Genomic DNA, 20,441 nt, shown 5'->3' on the forward strand with positions numbered 1-20,441 from the left:
AAGTACATCAAAAGGGTGGGCTTCCAGTGTTTTTACATTTAGCATGTGTTAATTATAGTCAGAAAAAAATAAAACTCTAATAAAAAAGGAAACAAGTGAATTCTTGAGTTTTTTTCATTCCTTTGTTCCTTCTAATAGTTTTCTTTATCTGTTTCTATTTGTTACTTATAGCAATTTTGAAACATATTCAGAGCTTATGCTACAGTTCCCTTTCAACATTTTATAAAGGAAGGGTTTTATAACCCAGAACTCATACCAAGTTGTGTAGAAAATGGAAAATTTCTTTAAAACAAGATAAATTAGAATGTTTTAAGAAAAACAACTGTATAAAGCCTAAACCCTAATTTTGTAGAAAACTCAGGCACTTAGACACATCATCTTTTTGAAAAGTACTTTTGTTCATTGCCAATTGTCCTTTTTATTAATGTTTCAACAAATTATTTAGGTTTTTAAGTCTCTTGGTGATCAAAGACACCTCTGAAATGTTCTGTAGCACTTTCCAGAAATAAAATAAATAAGTGAAACATATCCTAGAAATTGATGTAACTTAATTTTAAATTTCAGGCTTGATCAAACTCAGCTTTGTTTATCTTCAGGTTTAAATCACTTTGTCTTGAGACTAAGCCTGTGAATACCCCCTTCTCCTCCTATTTTCCCATCTTAGGCCCACAATGTCCTTGCTCTCTTCCTAGGGTTAGAAAAAATCAGGAACTCAGACTTCTGTTAAAATGACCACAGTGTACTTTATTTAATGATTTTGGTACCTTGTGTTGCAATAAAATAAAAAAAAATCTACAAAATCCAAATATATAAAATTTCAAGTTTTCTTTTTTTTTGTTTTACAAGAAAAATCATGTAACCAAGGAAATTTGTTCATTATGAAGCACTACTCTCCACTTCATTTCATCACAAATTGAAACTTACTTAACAGACCAAAATAGCTATGGTATTGTAATACATCAAATACGCCACACACTGTGCTTTCGACTAGAGCACACAGGGCCTCAGCCCAGAGACGGCAGCCTCCAGCCAATAAAGACACTCTTACAATCCGAACGCTAAAGAAATATTTGGATACATGGAGCTTGAGTATATATATTTACAGGAAGGAAAAAAATTTAATAACTAGTTTAATTCTTCATTTCAAATAAAATTCCAAATCCATTTGTACAATGTTTACAAAGGAAAAGCACAATAATTGCCAAGGTTATCATTCGGTCCAGGCCCTGTGCTCGCACTGGGGGAGATGTCTACACTGTTCCCTGAACACATAACCCAGGGTCTCCCAGACTTTCTGCAATGGTCATGGGAGACAGAAGCCCAGGAATGGCACTTGTCACATCAGAATGTCATGTGGAGTTGACAACAGGGAACTGAGAAATGACTGGTCCATTCTCTTTAGTTTGCTGTCCATCTGCCACCTGGTAGGTTTCCTTTTCAGAGAGAGACTTAAAACAAACAAACAAAATTGAACAGGGAAAGAAGCACAAAATGTTTAAGGCAAATTAAGCAAATATAGAGCAGCTTCTCTTGGTGTTGAGTGGAAACGAGAATTTTACCCCAAATCAAATTTAGAAAAAAGCAAACAAAATTAGGTACAACCTCCTGAGGCTGGGTTGCTTATTGTCATATACAAATTTTTGAAAATTGCTTTGCACCAAGTATCCTTTTGAAATTTTAAATGAAAAACTTGTTGGTTACAAAGTGCATGATTTCATGTTTCTAAATAAAACAACAGTAGCTGAGGTAGTTAGATGTGAAACTTACTTACTTAAAATAACTGGAGAATGAAGAACAACTGTCAGTAGCAAAAATCCTTGCATTTAGAAGCAGGTTAATATTGTGAAATGGTTTAATGCTGAGCAAAATACTCCTGTTTTTCTATTAGATGTTGTTAATTAAACCAGAATATTAATGGTGGTAGTATTTGTTTCCAATTTGCTTGGTAGGATGTTAGTACAAAGTCTGTGTCCCCAGTAATTTTGTTTGTAACTCAGACGTTAACTGTTTCTGCTTTGAAGCTGTAACATACATAAAATGGCATCAGTGATCCTGAGTATGAACTTCTGATGTAAGCTGTAAAAAAGAATTTAGTAAAAACTGTGAAAGAATAACAAGGATGATTTCACTCATATTTTATGTTTGTGTTTTAGCCCTAAATTCAATGTACTCAAAGGGGGAGGAAAACTCTGGCTCACTGGTTGCCCTCCTTCTTCTAAGGGAACAACCTAGAAGGGAACAACCTAATTTGCACATCCATCATTTCTCCCTCCTGGTTAATGAGCTGTCTGGTAACTGAGCAGAAAAGCAGGAACAATCCGGTAGAGGCAAGGTCCTTACTCAAGCCTCTCTCCCTTCCTGCCCCCCACCCCCTATTAGTAAAGAGTAGTTTCAGGTGGAAACTTCAATAAACAATTGACAAAAAGCTTCATTTTTCAGCCATTTCATTCCATCTAAATATGAAATGAGTGCTGTGATAATAATATGTCAGGGATAAGAATGGATATAAATGAGTTGGGAGACATTCCTTTTGAGCAAAAAAGAGCTTTCCATGTGTTTCCTACCATGTATTCATGGGACAGAATGTTAATGGGAAGTAACCATGAAAGCTGACTATATTTAAAAAGCATCCCATACATGATGATTACATAAGGACTGGTCCATAGTAGTGGTTCATCTCTGTGAAAACTAATATCCTGTAAGAGTCTCTTATTTTCAGGGAGAACTTTGGAGAGTTTCCCTTTGGGCTGGAAAGCCTTAAAAGAATAAAAGTATGGGGCATTCCAATCTCCTTTTTCCCAGTAATTATATGTATAGCTTGTATCTAGTAACATGCTGTCTTCACTTGTTTTTCCATCTATTTGGTAAAGGATTTAGATTCTGTCACTTCAAAGACTTGTCCAGCTCTAACAATTAAATTTTGTTTTGGACCTTTGTGGTAAAGCCTCTTAATGGCATAGTCTCCCAGCTGCCCTCTGCTCATCCTGGCCAAGCCACTTGAAAGCTTGCCACACCTTTCCTGATTTCTGTGCTCCTGCATCTAGTCGAGGTAACTGCAATGTTTCTTATGCAAAAATAAAGGAAAGTCATGGATGTTTCCTTTCAGAAATAAGGATATTCTGCTGCATTTCCAGTTTAGAAGGTAACTGATGCTAGCAACTGGGAAAAAAAATCCAGAGATATCCAAATTATTCTGACTCACTACACTCATATTTTGAGTCAAAACAACCAGCATTCATCTTAAGTCTGGTGTGGCAACTTAAATATTTTTTAAATGGATGTGATAATTGCCTCCGTTAAATTCATGCTTCAGAAAGCTTAACACCATGCATTAGAAATGTTTAACTAAGCTGGAATTTCAGCCTTTGCTACACCATTGGCAACTAGGTTTTAGAATCCAGAAGAGATTATGTTGAATGTGCACATTGTCAGCTCCAGGTGTAACATGGTGTTAAACCCACTTATCAAGATAAATAAGAGCACAATGATAATACTTATGTACACAACTTTGCCTCATGAAGTCTGATCATTAAGACATTAACTGGATTTTTAGTATAGATTCATAGGTATATCCCTGTTTATATTATTGTCTCCATGACTTAAAATGACAAATGTTTAAAACCCCAAATCATTTTATACTGGTAGTTCTTATCAAGACTAAATATTTAAGTAAGAGGAAACATTACTTTTGGGGAAGTTGTACATGTTCTCTGTGGTTGTTTCCCCATCACCTCCTTTGTCCTTAGTAGTACTCAGATCTATGCACGCAAAAGGGCATATATATATATATATATATATATATATATATATATATATATATATGTATCTCAATGTATACCAGAAGTTCTTGTATAAATACTTCTCTGAAAAATTTAAAATGTATTTACAATCTGAAAATGAGTCAACTCAGAAGTTCCAGGCAGAAATAAGGCTTTATGTTCCTTTATTGGGTTGTAAAGGGTAAGATGTGTCATCTTAGAGATGAAAAATAACCTCACTGTAAATAACACAAAATCTATTCTCAATATCTATTTAAAATGTCCCCTCCTGATAGTGGGTCGCTGAACAGCGCTTGGCAATCATTAGTACTGAACTCAGGTATCATGCATGCATTCTGGAAAAGGTGGTTTGGGATCATGCAGGCAAACTCCTTAGACATCAGAAGAAGCCAAGTTTTCTGGGTACATTTAATGAAAATGAAGTAAAATCCAGTTTTGCTATGAGGAAAATTGTTATTTTATACGAAGCTTCTCAATGTTTGTATGAAAGGGGTTACTTTTCTCCTTAAAGAGCAGATAATTAAAAAAGAAAGTTCTATGTAGACCTTTGAACACATTTCAATGTTATTAAGTGATCAGGAATAATCATACTCTCTGCTTGTGGAGTCATTGTGGTGTGTCTGTGAGCTCCTTCGCCTCCTCTAGGACAGCCTCTCCCAGGCTGCTCATGGTTCTTCTCTGCTTATGCTACTTATCAAGTGCAAAAGCACTTTACAAATCCTAATCTTCTCAACACTACGATGAGGTAGGTAAATATTCTCTCTCTTTTTCATGTGGGAGAAACCAGGCTGGGTGAGTTTCTGAGGCTGCAGTGACCCACCTGTGATGAGGACTCAAAGGTGCTGGGGTTCTCATCACGGGCCTCTCCCCTCCATATCCTTGTCTCCATAAAGGAACAGATTTCACAGTGTAAAAGGATACTGTTTCACAAAATAAATTTGAGTATACTTCAGTCATTGTATTCAACACAGGGATTTGGGGTTTTCCACTAAGCCATAAATTCCACCCAATTATTAAATAATGAAAGATAACTGAAAAATATGCCTACTGTATTTGTAGTTGCAACTGATTGCCACCTCTTTGTTGCCAATTCAGTGAAACACTGCACTGAACAGCCTGTCAGTGACATGAAGGTAAGATTTGGAAAAGGATTTAGTGGAGCAACAATTTCAAGGAAGACAAAAAGCTGTGCCAAGTCGGATTGGTACGCATCTGTGAGTGGAAGCAGCAGCTATGTTGGCCCAGAAGCTTTCACATGTCGTGTGGGATAGCAAAACAGACCTGTCTTCCAAATTTGGGTTTACAGAATGCAATTAGCACAGAGTAATGACAACACGAGCTGGAGCATGCATTTGATTTCAGGGAACTTTGGCACCGGTTGGGAGGGGGGACCCAACAAGGAAGGAGAAGGGACTGTCCACCCCCTGAAATCATTCTAACTGGGCACTAAATGTAGAGATTGACACACTCAAAACACTACCCAAGAACCCATGAAACATTTAGATTTTCTATGGAAATCCTGTCATGATCTTTGTGTAGCTGAATACCTTCCTGTGCTCTGGGTGCCGGCTTACAGTCAAGACCTCGGAACAACATCTGCAATGTCACTTCACGTAATAGCTTGCCTGGTTTCCTGTCCCACTTCAGAACAGTAAATGAGGTAAGCACAATCTGATGAAATACACACACTCACCAATCTAGAGCCAAATCAGATGAAATAAGGAAGACATGTCCACAAGTAATCACAAATACAAGAGTCAGATGAATATCTATCTCAAATTTCCCTTCTGGAAAGTGAATTTCCCTTTGACGTCACTTCTTTTTTCTGTGGCTACAAGGAAAACATCAATATTCCAATATGTGTAACCAGTTGGTCCTTGGCAGTCAGAATGACATCAAGAAACCAAAACAAAAAAGTAATGTATTTTGTTTAACTTGAGAAAAATAGCTTTTCTTCTATGGACATCTTAAAATTCACCATGAAATAACTGCATCAAATACCTTAAAGTCTTTTTATGCTTACAAGGTATAAGAAATCCTTAAAGTTAAAACTTCCTATTTGAAGAATGAAAAGTTAACAAATTTGTTTTTCCTGTGAACAATTCTGTTAAGTAGACTTTGTGAATAATTAAGATTGTGTGAAGAGAAAAGGGGCAATTATACAATCATGAAAGATGGAAAGGGCTAAGAAAAAGTGTCCTTGCCTGGAAGGAGTGGAGTGGCAGGCCTCCAGAACCATTTTCTGAATATCTATCTGTTTACAATCATGTCTGAATACAACCAAGCTTACCTTCCAAACGTCTTCCATTTGTGTTTGTCTATAGTAAATAAAAATCAAATAGCATTTGCTGTGCATTATTTATTTCTCTTTGCACAACAAAGATATTTTTAGCAGCAGAGTATCACCAGTAATAGATCACTGTACAAGAAAGTTCAATTTCATTGCCTACAACACCTGAGCACTTTCTGTCTATCTAGGCACCACCAGACAACCAGATTAAAAACTGTGTAACTCAAACATCTGGATTTTCTGAAATATCCAGATGTTTGACATCACAAAGACCCAATTTACTTGGTCATACTTTTCACTTTTCATTGGTATATTTGCATTCACGTGGACACTCTTTATGTTTTAATACCACAACTACTCCAGTTGTGTGACGATGGTTCAGCGATCATCTGGAAAATTCAGAGGTTGAAAGCTACCACATGAAAAGAAACTTAGCCATGAGGGAAAAATCAAAGCTTTAGGGCTATCTAGTGGTTTTGTCTATTTTGAAAAATTGCTTACTTGTCCACTTTTTTTACTTTTATTATTCTGAAAATCATTCTCACAAGAATTACTTTTTCAGTTTGGGGATAGATACACAGACTAAGTACTTGTAAACTGGTTTAGTGGATCTGAACGCAGAGGCTCTCGTGATGTCATGATATATTTACAATGGGATGATGAGTAAGGCTCTGGTAACCCTGAATATCATTGCTGTTAAAATTAGGGATAATTCAATGGTTCATATTCTACAAGCAAGAGTACTTACAAAACCTTAAATATCTCATAATCCATCAGAAGCTCTTGGCGTGCAGAGTTACCTAGCAGCGCAGAGGCCAAGGGCCAAGAACTGCTCCCTTCAGGACCATTAGTCTCAGATATGAAGCCACTGATGTCTCTATGTCCCGCTTCAGTCAGGTGTTGGGCTTTCATAAGCGCACGCATCTATTGTCATCATCATGGGGTAGCAGGGGCTACCTTGAACCTCTGGTCTATAAAAAGGCAAAAATTCTGTTGAGACACTGATGGGCTTCCCCTTTGACACCACACCTGCCCCTCTACAGTAATGGAAACCTTCTGTCTCAACACCACTTATCATCACTCTGACTCATGAGCCTTGTTTAAGAGGATTGTATATTGCTCCTGTGTCCCCACAGGCAACCAACTCATTGTACAGTACAGAGTATCTTTGTGCTCGTTTTGGCACTGGGGTTCAGGAAATTAACAATTTCTTCAACTTGTTAGTTTTCATTGCCTTGCAGTTGAAAATGAGTCAGGGTGGCAGGCCACTTTTTTTTTTACTATTACATTTCAGTGCTTCTGCCAAGAGCTATTTCTGAAAAATGCCTTACCCAGGAGGGAATGCAGCATGCTACTGGTGCCATAACAGGCTATCATTAGTAGCTCTTGGTACATCTTGGAGATAATCACCAAGATGGTCACTTTAGGAAGGAGAAACATCTCTGAAACACAAGAAATTATCCTTATTTATCCTTATTATTTCTGTTAGATTGCTTATGGGATAAATCTGATGACTTTCACTCATTTATTTAGGGTTCACTCTAAAACTGTTATACCAAAAGGTGAGGCAGAAAACCTTGTAAGATCATTTGGATGCCTGATTCTCTTGCAAACTCTTAAGTTACGATCTGAAGTACATTCATTCTTGTCTTGCATTCCAACCTTTTTTTAAAAATGGAGAAGCAGGTAGGAAAGAATCATGATTTTTAATTACGAGACTACCTGTGCCTTGTAAGTGAGCACTTAGGCATTAAGAATGTCAGATTGGTGATCTTAAAGCTTGTAAGCAAGGTTTTGCAGGCTCTGAGAAGCAGTAAGAAAGCCAATTCTACATACATATATACCTTAGTTTGAAACTGGCAATGCCAACACCTAGGAAAGCAGGAATCCAATTATTCAATAGCTACATCCATGTAGATTTTACTTCTGAAAGTGAATTTTAAATTCAATATTTATAAATTGGTTAGTACAATGCTGACAATGGTACTCTCAAGAAATGAAGGAAGGGCAGCAGCTGTACTCAGATCAGTTATTAGAGGTGACAATGACATTTCTTTTCCCTGTCCAAACACAAGTAGATGTGTAACCATTTAAAGGGAGTCTCTGTGGTCCAGCATCCATTCTCTGAGCTGTGCAAGCCCTCAGGATTCCATTGGCTGTCTTCCCTTTTTTCAAAGCAGTGTTACTGGCAAAAACAAATGAAGTGGCTGAATGGTCATAGCATGAATGACAAGGAAGTAGCACAGAGGCCTTTCCCTTCAGGCCTGGGCGCGTCATAACACAGCACGGAGCAAGGGCTCCTTTCCACTAGCTGATTAATTTTCCCTTGCAGTACAATATTGTAAGTCAAGAATTTGCCAGATTAAAGGGTCTGTGGAATTAATTAACTCAAATCACCTTCAGTAAAGCTGGACAAGTCCCAAGATGTTTCTGTAGAAAGAAAAGGGAATCGATAGCATCAGCAATATACAGCTTTGCGACAATCGAGGCTCACACTTCTGAGCTCCCCGCTCCTGTTGGCACCAGAGATTTTATTCTTTTCACAGAGCACCACGCCTCTTCAGACTAAGGAAAATGTTTCACCCCAGGCTTTCAAAACAGACTTCAGAGATCCATTTCCTTTTCTATATGCAATACCTTTGAAAGGTTAATAAGAGAAGTTGAGTATTTTCCTTCTTTGACAGAAGGATAAAATAAAATGACAATTATCTGACTAGCAGACAGATCTCCTTTGGTTACTGGATGATATGCTCTGGCTCCTCATGTGAATAGAATGAGAATACACAGTGGGACCTACAGAAAGCCACAGGTCCAGGGTTAATTGCTAAGTTAATGTAGCAGTACTCAACACATCCGAAGTAGCACTCATTTCCCAAAATCACAATGGCTGAAATGCCACTGTTGATTAAGACATATTCTACTGGTTTGTCATCAAAATAGGAATTTCTTACAATTGCAGAAACTGGAAATATGTTTTCAACACACCTAGGAGTGTTTTAGAACTTCTGAGAAATGAGTTAATTTGAAATAATTAAGAGTGTTGATGTAATACAACTCCATATCAGAATGCCACTAAAACAGTTAAATTAGCTTAAACATAACATCTCTATTTATTAATATTTGTAGCACTTAAATGAGAATTTGATTAGTTCTATTTTAATGCAAATCAAGCAATGGAGAGAGGAGAGGGCCACCAGCTTAATTTGGTGGATGAAAATACAATAAAAGCATGAGACCTTACATTTTCTGAAATTCTAATAACAGAGTAGGTGACAGCCTTTAATAATAACAGGAGAAAATTTCATGTTGTACTATGCTGGTAATATTTGCTTATCAAATTGATTAATACATTTTGGTGTTGATCTGTTTTGTTAAACATGATCTTTTCTCTGCAAACATTGTATCAGTAACTATGCTCTTCTCCTTGGGTGCAATGGCTAAAATAGCAGTAATCACAGTAATGAACTATAAATGGTGGCATGAACCTAGAAATCATGCCTTGGATCTTGCAGCATTATTAAGTCAAATGTTTTATTGAGGCTTAATGGGACTCACCAAGGAATTTTTAAAGTTATTCTGTGCTTGCACAAATTAATATACTTTTATCTCTCTTCCCTTTTGTTCCACAGAGGACCTATTGGTTTATGCATTCCCTGACCAGAATTACTACACTTAGAGAAAATTAGTTATGCAAGTTAATAGTTATCTTTAAACAATACACTCCTTGTATCAGTGGGAAAGCCAATCACTCAGGGCCATATTGTAGGAGAGACTTGGACTGGGTGGGATGTCAGCATGAGTTTCCGCATGAGGTGGGTCTGGCTGTCCCAACTCCTCAAGGTAATGCAGCATGTCCTGGACATCAGAAGTATGGCTTTAGAACAACCTCTCAGGCTGCAGTAACTGAGTTTTATGTCTGGAAATTTGTGACTCCTCAATAACTGGTATGCTAGAGACATATTTTATGAGCTAATGAAGGATGTTCCCTGAAGATAGAGAAGCAGCCTATTAGAAAATTCTTGAGACATTTTAGAGGCATCCTAATTTCATGTCTCTTATTAACAGAAATGTTCAGGAATATCTTCAGTGTTTATCCAGAGATGATTGATTTGAGTCAAATACTGTGTGCCAAAAGAGTATTTTAATGTTTTCATTGCTTTGTGGCCTTGTTTTAAAAAAGTCTAGTGTTGAAAATGCATAAAAACAAATTATAAAATTAGTTTCTCTTTACAGGCAGTCATCCATGGTTTATTTGTCTTTATACTTATGTTTCCTTATATTTGTCATTGTGTGTGGCAATTGTTTATTGTGAGGCTTACATAATACAATCTTGGAAAAGCTTATCTTTATTGCTCTAGTATAGAATTAAATATAGATGCAGTGGTAGAGTAGAAAAGAATTATAGTTGAAGTTATAAGATTTTAATTCTATTACTAATAAGCAAAGTGTGAGCTGCTGAAACATGGATTCCTTTTGCACTTGAGGGTATATTGCCTGGCACTGCTAATGATATAAACCAGGCTTTTTGAATGAAGGACTGAAGGAATCCTGATCACAAAAACTGTCTGATCACTTTGGATCTCAATTGTCTCATCTACAAAAAGAATGTGCTGAAGGAACACTTAGATCACTTTTAGATGCTATTTTCTGTAAAAATTAGTGACTTTTAATTTAACATCACTCATAGAGATATGCTTAGATTTTATGAAAGTAGGAGGCTGGATGATCACTTATATTTTTAATAGGTTAAATTCAGAGTGATCACTGCATATTTTTTAGAAATAAACACCAGGGTTGAGAAAACTTTTGGTTTATTATTAGCTACCTTTTTAGCATCAATTCAAACAACGCGCACAAAGCTTACTACACAACATCATCAAATGGCTAATAACTCCGTCATCCTGTATGATTAGAGCCTGTTACATCTAAGGTAAGGAGAATAAAGGGTACATCAATTGTTTTATAATCAATTCAAAAAATATTTGGTAAACATTTGCTATCTTCTTGTACCTAACCTTTCAATCTAAAACAAGGCTCCTAGATTTATATGACAGGTCAAGTTAGTGGTATAATCATCTCAAATACTAAATTTTGTGACCTGAAAGACACTGAATAAAATTTAGGGAAAATTATGGCAGTGGAGTAGAATCATGTCACTCAAGATTTGTTGATCTTTCTTTCCCTCCTTCCTCTCTCTCTGTCTCTCTTTTATTTTCCTGTCAGAGTGCTAAAATAAGTAGTTGGGCTAGTTCTCAGTCTGCCTAATTGGATGACATTAGTGCACAAGTGTGGAATAACAGAAAAGAATCATCAGTTAATTTATATTTATCACTTGCTTGAGTGTAGAGTAGGGCCATGGGTGGACAGTTGTCAAGATGGAGGAGCAGCATTTCTTTGCCTACCTGAATTAGGGAATTGAAGTAAAATTCAGTTGTAGGTGGTACAGACTTCCATTCTCAATGTTGACTTCTTTAACTTTTTATTTTGGAAGACATCTTTTACTTTCAATGAAATTTTCCTTGAACAATTTGATTGTTAGACCATGATTTTGTTTCTCCTGAAGGCTTGACAAATGAGGAATAGATTTTTTGGGGAAAATAATATTCCTTGGGCTTCTGGTAGGATTTGTGGTTGTTACAAGTTGTGTTCAACTCTAAGACCCACTGTTTCTTAGCTGTGGGACCTTTGGCAATTTGTTTAGACCTCTGAGCTGAAACTTTGTCTTCTGTAAGTGATACTTAACTCATATATGGTTGTGAGAATTAAAATGATATCCCATGGATAAAGATCTCTAGTAGAGCACTAAGCACATGACAAGCTCTCAATCACAATAAGCTACTATTAATACAGGAAACTGCAAGAAAATCTAAGGGGAAAAATAGCCAAAGAAAAAATTTGCTTTAGTTGGCATTTCTGACATGTTATTTCAGTATATTATTTATGTCCGTAAAATATTTTAGCAAAACAATTAGACACTTCAGAGTTATTAGGCTATCCCTTACTTAGCAGGACATTCCACAAAAAGTTCACTGAAATCTTACATTTCTGGGCTAGATCATTGCATGTACTTTAACAAGTCTGTTTTTTTTTTTTTTCTTGTGGAATCTAAAGGAAAAGCTTCAATAGGTTAGTGTGAAACAACATACTGCCTCAAACACTCAAGGGAGAGTTTCTGAACCCCTCATTTCTGTGGGCAAGTGGCTGCTTGCCACTTCTTCCATTTGGCTTTCTGCTGTGAGAGCAAGGCTGCATGCGAGCTAGCCTAATTGCTATAATTAGCAAAATTGAATGGCTCATTGTGTTTTTGTACAATTCCACCATATCCTGTAGAGTTTCACTTTGGAACGAGTAATTATACTATTGAGGTTGTTGCTCACAGGCTCATCGTAAGTCTTTCCATGTGCCCATTTTTAGGAGAGCAACTCGACAGGACATATGTCCCCAGAGAGAGCTCGGCAGCAGACAGTGACACCTGCCGGAGTGTGGAGAGGAGAGGCAACCCAGCTGTCAGATCCTGTACAGCCTGATCTAGGTCAGGGCTGGTGGCTTGGAGACGAGGGTTGGATGGGGTGGGCATGTGCTGGAGGGAAGTGGCCCATCCTTAGCCATTTTAAAATGCTCCAGCTTCATTTGGAAGAAGGGGTTTTATAAGTCACAAACTGGCAAAAGTGATCATTTTGATTGTTTTCAAAAGTGACAATGAATGGCTGAATTGAACATAAGTCGATCTGCGTCCCCCACTGGATTTATAGAAACGACCACCTCAGCCCTGCTGTGTCTTCACCATGCACTTCAACCATCCTCTGAGCTATACTTCTGAAAGACAGTCTATTTTTAAAAAGGCTTTAAGGAATTCTCCTTAGAAACATAAAAATTCAGGCATCTCATCCAAGTTTTTTATAGAAACAGTAATGGCTAATGGAAAAGATGTGTGAGAATGCACAAGAGCATGTATTTAGTCTAGGAAGTGGTTCTTTAGGAAAAAACATCTCTGGATTCTTGTCTAAACATTGTGCCAGAACTTGTTTCCACTCAATGGCACATGGTCCATTGAGAGGCAAACATGTAACCTTACACAGTCCTGTACCAGAGGTTTTCCTTGCTTAATTCAATCAGTTCAGAGAAAGAAACTTTGAAATGACTCAAAACTATTCTATTCAGTTGCTTTTCAAGAATGAGATCCTTAAGGAGTGATAAAGCTCATTCAAGCTCAAAGAGCTAAATTATGTTTAGTTATTTCCCACAGCATCAGAAGTGTGTTGATATCTTATAGAAATGAACTGTAATCTTGAGCTAATGTTGAAAAAGGAGTAGGAAAAAGCTTTTCAAATGAAAGTTCATGTGTTGGTAACATACCACACTATACACATGAAAGGGCAGTATTCATTTCTGTTGCTTTAGTTGTGTGTGCGTATAAAAACATGTATATGTGTTATATATATATATATATAACATATACACATTATAGTATTTTTTTAAAAAGTCACTGAGATTTCAGTTATTCATTCATTTTTAACTGGTCAGTCTATCATCTCATTTCTTCATAGAGCAAAATAAACTGGGTATTTAGAACTTAAGCATAAATACTTCATTATGCTTTTACCTTCAGATCATCTTTGTATTTTATATTATGCTAATATTTGAATTGCATATTCCTGCCATAGCAGTAAAAGAATTTATTTCATTTGTTGGGCTCATCGCATTATCATAAATGAACAGTAACCGAGTGTCTGCAAAGCCAATGTTACTGAACCAGACAGTGCATAATTAAGTAAGGCAAAGTAAAGGTGCTAAGAGAATTTAAAGGACATAGTCATTTTGGTGGACCAAACTTTGACTTACGTGGCAAAACATTTTTTTTTCACACAAATACTTATAGTCTCAGTATGGTTAATATGTGTTCCTTAACTTAAATATGGTTTCATTTATAAATACTAATTTGAAAGTGAAAATATTTGTATTTTCTTTAAAAATATTTTATGGTCCTATGCAAAAAGCAAACATTAAAAGCAGACCACCCTCTCAAAAAAGCCAAGTAGGTTCAGGCCCAGGCCATGGTATCCCACAGAAGAAGAATCCAGCATTTCCAGTTTGTATGCTCACCGTAGCTCGTTCCTTTTGGATTCTCCAATTACTTTCTGTGGAGGGTTAAAGGGCAGATTGAAAATGAAATCTTAGGAAGAACTCAAATATGAATATAAAAATCAAACTTTGTTCCTTTGTACATTGACAATGTCCCTTTAAATCCTAATACTTTAAACTCTCTGTTATCTGTGTCTTTGGAAACTAATCCAGGTTCTGATCACCACACAGTCTGATGACAGTGCAGGGCTTTCTGAATCATGGAAGCAGGAGCAAGTCATGATTTTCCTTGGAAGGAAATTTTTTTGTTTTTGTAATCTGGAGAAAGTATGTAATTTATAACATGGTGAAGATGTCCTTTCCTTAGCAAGAATTTTGGACTAACTGAACACACATTGTTATCTTCGAGAATGTTGGATAACAGAGTATTTACAGTATTTGGGAAATCACTGAGAAATTCAAACTTCTTACAGCCTCCTGACTGCAGTCTTAACTCCCAGACAAAACACCGTACATTATCTTTTGTTCACATAGCACTCATTTTGATTCTTAGCATGTTAAATGAGGGACCAAGTTGGAAATAATGTAGGACTTAAATGATTGATGAGTGGTAGGCCTGTGGTTTGTGTTGGTTGACAATATTATTCTGTAATCTGTTATTTACTTATGGAATTAAAGGTATAGTTCAACTGAACAATTTCCAAAGATCACCAATTAAAAGTTGTCTTGGAAATAATGAAGCTAATGACTTAAGTTCTGCACAAAAGTGAAGAATTTGCCAATATACTTATTATTTTTTTTCCTTCTACAATGGGGGTAGAATGTTTTCACCAGTTGCTGACAAGAAGAGCATCTTCCTGGACCTTTACTGGTGACTAGGTGATCTGTTCACATCTGAACAAGAGATTATTATTTTTTAGAGGACATCTTGCTTGGAGGATCAAATCATGGAGTACTAGGAAAGTATGTCTACTGATTAAAAATCGTCTACTTTCTACATATTGCCTTTACATATTGTACCATAAGAAGTCCCAGGTTGAGCCCACTGTCTCTTCCTGTGGATGTCATCATGAGGACAGCAGTCTCTGTGTGACACACCCACTACCGGGGTGGCTATAGCACTTGACTACTTTCAGTGACTTGGACAGTCCAAAGAACTGAATACTTAAGTACTGACTTTCTCCTTTTCCTTGACTTGACTAATATTGAATATCAGTTGGATTAATATAAAACCAGGGAAAGAAGTTTAAGACATCTTCCACTGTGGTCAGGTTTGTCCTAATGGATGGATGAAAGTGATCATTTACAGCTTTGATTTCCTGGGAAACATTGGCCAGTCTTGACAAGCCCTTTCTAGTTAAGCTGATTCTCTCATCACCTGATAGATATTTCTGATAGCACCCCTGGCCAGGTTCCTGGGGGCACCAACATTGCAAAGTAGGGTGATCTTGCAAGAGATAAGTATTTTCAATCTGCCAAGGCAGGCTGATGGAATTTGTGGACCAGTTTTGTGACCATCCCAAGTAATTATGATGCTTAAAGTATTTTAAATAATTGCAGGTCTATAAAAAAAGTGATGATGCCTATGTGTATACCCTATATTTTTTATTACAAAAATATTGAAATAATCCATGAGTTATTCCACTCTGCACCAACTATAAAAAAATACTATCAAAGTTTGACCGGCACTTTTAATGCAACAAAAAGCACCATGACCGAGGACACTGGGAACAGAAAGCGGGGAATGTTAACTTGCTGTACGGAGGTATTTAAAACCCAGAAGCTTGTTGAAAGAGCGTGACTTTACAAATGATTCAAATACAAATCTTAGCTGGATCTAGTGATAAGCCCTCAATCAGTTCAGATGGGTTTTCTCATTGTATATTCACTGCATTTTTCTGCTCATACTTACTAAAAAGTGTCCCAAAGCCTCTAAAAGATACATCATTTTGACCTTGGACTGGGGGGTGGGGTATCTGTACACAGTGGAGAATTTGTTCATTCTCACGTCCACTTTTGCGGGGCTCATTTCCAGTTGTTGGGGGCTTCCGTGTCAGTCCCGTGGTTGGATGGCGTTTGGCACGAGAAGGGTGTGGTATGGCGTGTTCTGGAGTTGCCCGCCTGTATTCACACAGAGCCACGCTTTCCCCGCCATGGAGAGCTGTTACCTGTCTCGCTGCTCTGCACCTACTCCAATGTGAGCTGTGCAGGCCGGGAAATCAGATGCTAGTTTTGCCTCGTTTTCCTACTTCATCTTTGTGTATTTATTAAATTTTTGCAACTGAATACTGAATCATGATTATTATTTAATTTACATTACTAAGTTATCAAGCTCCTTGGTCTTGTCAAAAGCCATACGTGTGCTGCATAGGATTTCTATCATAAAGAATGTTCGTAACTGACAACGTAAAATAAAAAACAAATCCTGAAATGTGTCAAAAACGAACCATTCCAAAAATTCTAATACATGTGTAAACACACTTGAGTTTGCTGTCCATTGGATAGGCTTTTCACACATTGGTTTCCAATCAATTGGTTATGAATTTGTTTCTAAGCAGTACTATCTTTTTTTTCCCTTGAAGACTTGAGGGATATATTCTCTCTGTTTTTATATTCCTGTGGAAATCAAAGCATTGCATCAAGAAAAATCATCTAAGCTATGTTGATAGAGGACTGGTGTTGTGTGTGTTAGTGTGTGGATACCTGTGTGTGTGTATGCGTATGACTGAATATTTTTTTATGCAAAGATCGTTAATTCCATCCAAACACCCAATCCAGTGGAGGCAACAATTTCCATCATAATAGTGCCCCCTGGTGGATATGGTGAAGACTGCACAAAGGGTTGTTAGCAACCAGGAGTCCTAAGGGGCTATGTCCCCTCTGGGTGGAGCAGGGGACTCTTTCTGGTCGCTATTTTGAAAGGAGACGGGCAGCTGGCAGTCAGCTGATGGAGGCAATAATCATGACGATCGCAGACTAAGAGCATTATGGCTCGTTGCCCTCCTCTCGGATGAAATTTCATTATTGCCACAGCCCTGCTGTCACCCCTTCCTCTGGAGGTCAAGGCCCCTCCAAGTCCTTCTGTTTTATAAAGTGGTTTCGTACTCCAGCCGCTCCTGAATGAGGGCATCATCTTTGTACTGCAGCCTTGGAGGAGATGGGGAACATTCAAAGGCTAAAATGGCCTTTCGTAGGCTTCGGTCCAAAACGTGTCTCTCCCACGCTGGGTACCTGTTCCTGAACAGGTCAATTTTAATGACAGATTCTTCAATCCGTGGCGGGCGAGAAGAAGGGGTGGATGGAGCAGTGGGCCTCACCTGAAACACAGGCACACAGCCGTCCCGCTCTGCGAATTTCTGGTCGCTGACAACACCACGGTTGTTGGAGATGGAGCGTAGCGTGCTTGAGGCCACTTCTGGAGGCAGAGTGAAGGCAGCAACTGGGTCTTCACAAGCGCAGCTTGGTGACTGCCCGAACCTGGGTCCATTGGGGTGAAAGAAGGCATAATACATCAGCATAAAAACAACGCCCGTTAAAAAGCTGCTGAATACCACACACAGGGCTGGGATGGCAAATGCATCTGCAATCTGGGGAGCCTTGTAGAGGTACCAGAGGGCACTCAAGGCTGTATTTTCCAAAAGGATCACAAAATAGTAAATGAAGAGCCTGCAGCGTGTCCTGCCTTCCTTGACATTGAACCAGCTGAAGATGTAGATGATCCCCACCACCATGTCGAACACAATCTCTTCCCATTTGGTGATACAGAACTCTGTCTCACAGTGGACGATCCAGAAGGTCATGATGCACCAGTGTAGGACGATGAAGATCCCGAAGTAGAGCTGGAAAACTGAGGCAAAGAGGGCGAAGGTGATGACCCTGGCGGCGATGGTGAAGAAGTGCCAGCAGAACTGGATGATGACAGCCATGTAGCTGATGGGCTTCTTGTCGTCTCGAGAGTCCCGGAGGGCCTTCTGGTAAGAGGCCAATGCCCAGGCCAAAGACACGAGGGAGGCTGCAGCTGTGAAACCTGCAGAGGTGAACAGGAAGACATTTGGTCAGAAGTCATCCCCTGGAAATAAGCCGTGTGGAGCTGGGGTTGGGTAAGGGCTTGGCACTGGCTCTGACCTCTGCAAAACCAGAATGTCCTTGAATTTCAGCGGGCCTGCACACTCAGGTGGGGTTCTAGCATCTGTCTTCTTTGGGTCCCCGGCCGTATGGAGAAGTAACAAAGCTAATGGGAATGCTATGCACATGTGATGTGGTGTGGGATCTGCAAGCGGGGTGGGTGTTGATATTCTATATATTTAGAGGAAATGTCCTCACTTATAAAGCAGATGATCTCCAAGGCTCCCTGTCAGCTTTGAGATTCCGTGATTGAAAGGGTAAATAATCACAGGAAACTTGAGGGGCTGACTGCTTTACTTTTCTGCTTCTAAACAAGAATTAATGTAGCTCATTAAAAAAAGAAAGTTGTCTTTCTTAAAAATAAGAAAATGAGTCTACAGACCTCCCTGGCAGCGGTTCTCCTGATGCCTGGTGTGCTGTCTGTCCTAACGTAGTCTGATACTCTTCCTACAGCTTCGGTCTGTCCCTTCCTGCCTTTCCCTTAGTAGAAGACTTTCTGCTTATGGTCATTCATCTCTTATTTTTTTCGTAAATTAAAGATTTTACAGAAGTCACTTCTCAACTATTTCTCTTAACATTTTATGAACTCTATTTGGTCAGTATTCCCTCCAAGGGTATGTTTCTAAAATTCTTAAAGCATTTTTGTTGCTTCCCTTCAGTGTTATTCCACCTACTGTGTCTGAAACATCACCTCTGTGGTCCAGATGTGAATAGGGCTTACGTAAAACCCACTGGCCTCCTTGAGAAGAGAGCTCTTTGGGGGAACCCCACTTTATCACTGAAATGGTATGCCAACCTGCACTGTAGTTGGTTTACTTAATGAGCTGTAACAAGACTAAGAATTTTTTGTGTGTATTAAAGTCCATCTGGCTTTTCTTCACCAAATCTATTTTTAATCATACTGGGGCACATTAGAGTCATTGGACTATAGTGGAAATAATAGGAGAGGATTTGTCAAGAACTTGTGATTGTACTGGTGGTTTTATTTTGTATTTTGATAGAGAAAATCTGTTGTCTGTGATTTTGAAAAATAAGTTTGAAAAAACTGACTCTTGTGGGAAAGAAGCATACTGATAAAAAAAAAATTCCACTTCAACAATCACTTCTTACACCTTCTCCTTGAGTAAGGTGAATTCCAAAATACAGTATTGATAAAGAAAATATTTTCCAACAGCCATTTCTCATATCTACTCCCAATAAAACCAGCAGAATACCCACGTCTTACCCTGGATCCTCAGTTTTTTTCTGGCCAGTACAAAAATCTTTCATCACCATAATGCTCAGGCAGTCAGGGCAAAATTTTTAGGTCGATTAGAAACCAGTACTTAAAGGAAATAGTATAATTTTTATGTGGTGGAAAACATCTACATCAATTACAAAGAAAATTCAGAAGTAAAAAGAGGGCTGGAGGAAAAGTTAATAAAAAGAAAGGTCAGAGGATGGGAAATAAAAGATGATGGAATAATGACTATACAAACGATACACACCAGTTTAGGATTTAAGAACGAAAGGCAGTGAGCCATTTTAATTTCAACACCTTTGTGTGGCATAGAAATAGCTAATGACCTCGTTCCTTGTCAGTGCCATTTGCGAATGTACGGATTGCTTCTTGAACCGACTGACTGTACGCTCCTTGTGCGTGTAAGCAAGCTGCGCACTGGCTCGCCCCTCCGGTCGCACGCCAGCGTCCTCTAGAACAGGGCTTAAGCACAGCGCCGCCTTCAGGAAGGCGACTGCATTGTCGGTCAGGCGCGAGCAAACAGAAGCAAGCCAGGGGACACCATCAGGATGGTCAAGGCAAAGTAACAGTTTTCACAGGAAATTGTTATTAAAGACTGTTTTAAAAGCAGTGAAAAACAGTAAAAAAAAAAATATGTACACATTATCATGAAATTATGTTTTCATATTTAAAAGTACTGTAAAATCGGCTTAGTCCAAATTCCACAGTAATCTTCACCCTTTTTTATTGCACGCCCTAAAGAAGTAAATTCAGGCTGCATTTGACACTCCAGGAACTTAAAACGATATTCTGGCAGTATTTTAAAGCCACTAGAGTAGGAGGGAGCTACTTCTAGCTTCTCAGATCTCTGATTTTGACTTGTTACGGACACTACTTAGTAACTCAGAGACTAGTTTCTCAGATGACTAAGATGCTTGTCCATTTT

General features: G+C 38.3%; 1 protein-coding gene across 1 annotated transcript in view; it reads right to left on the minus strand.

Moving 5' to 3' along the window:
- Nucleotides 1-718: 718 nt before the first annotated feature.
- Nucleotides 719-20,441, minus strand: part of XKR4 (XK related 4) — a 438,738-nt gene continuing 419,015 nt past the window's right edge. The window contains exon 3 of the mRNA XM_036999479.2: nucleotides 719-18,178. Coding sequence (XP_036855374.2) covers nucleotides 17,238-18,178 — 941 coding nt within the window. The 3' untranslated portion in view covers nucleotides 719-17,237. The remainder of the gene's footprint in view (nucleotides 18,179-20,441) is intronic.

Source organism: Manis javanica, chromosome 2 (genome assembly GCF_040802235.1).
Source record: "Manis javanica isolate MJ-LG chromosome 2, MJ_LKY, whole genome shotgun sequence".
Lineage (NCBI taxonomy): Eukaryota > Metazoa > Chordata > Mammalia > Pholidota > Manidae > Manis > Manis javanica.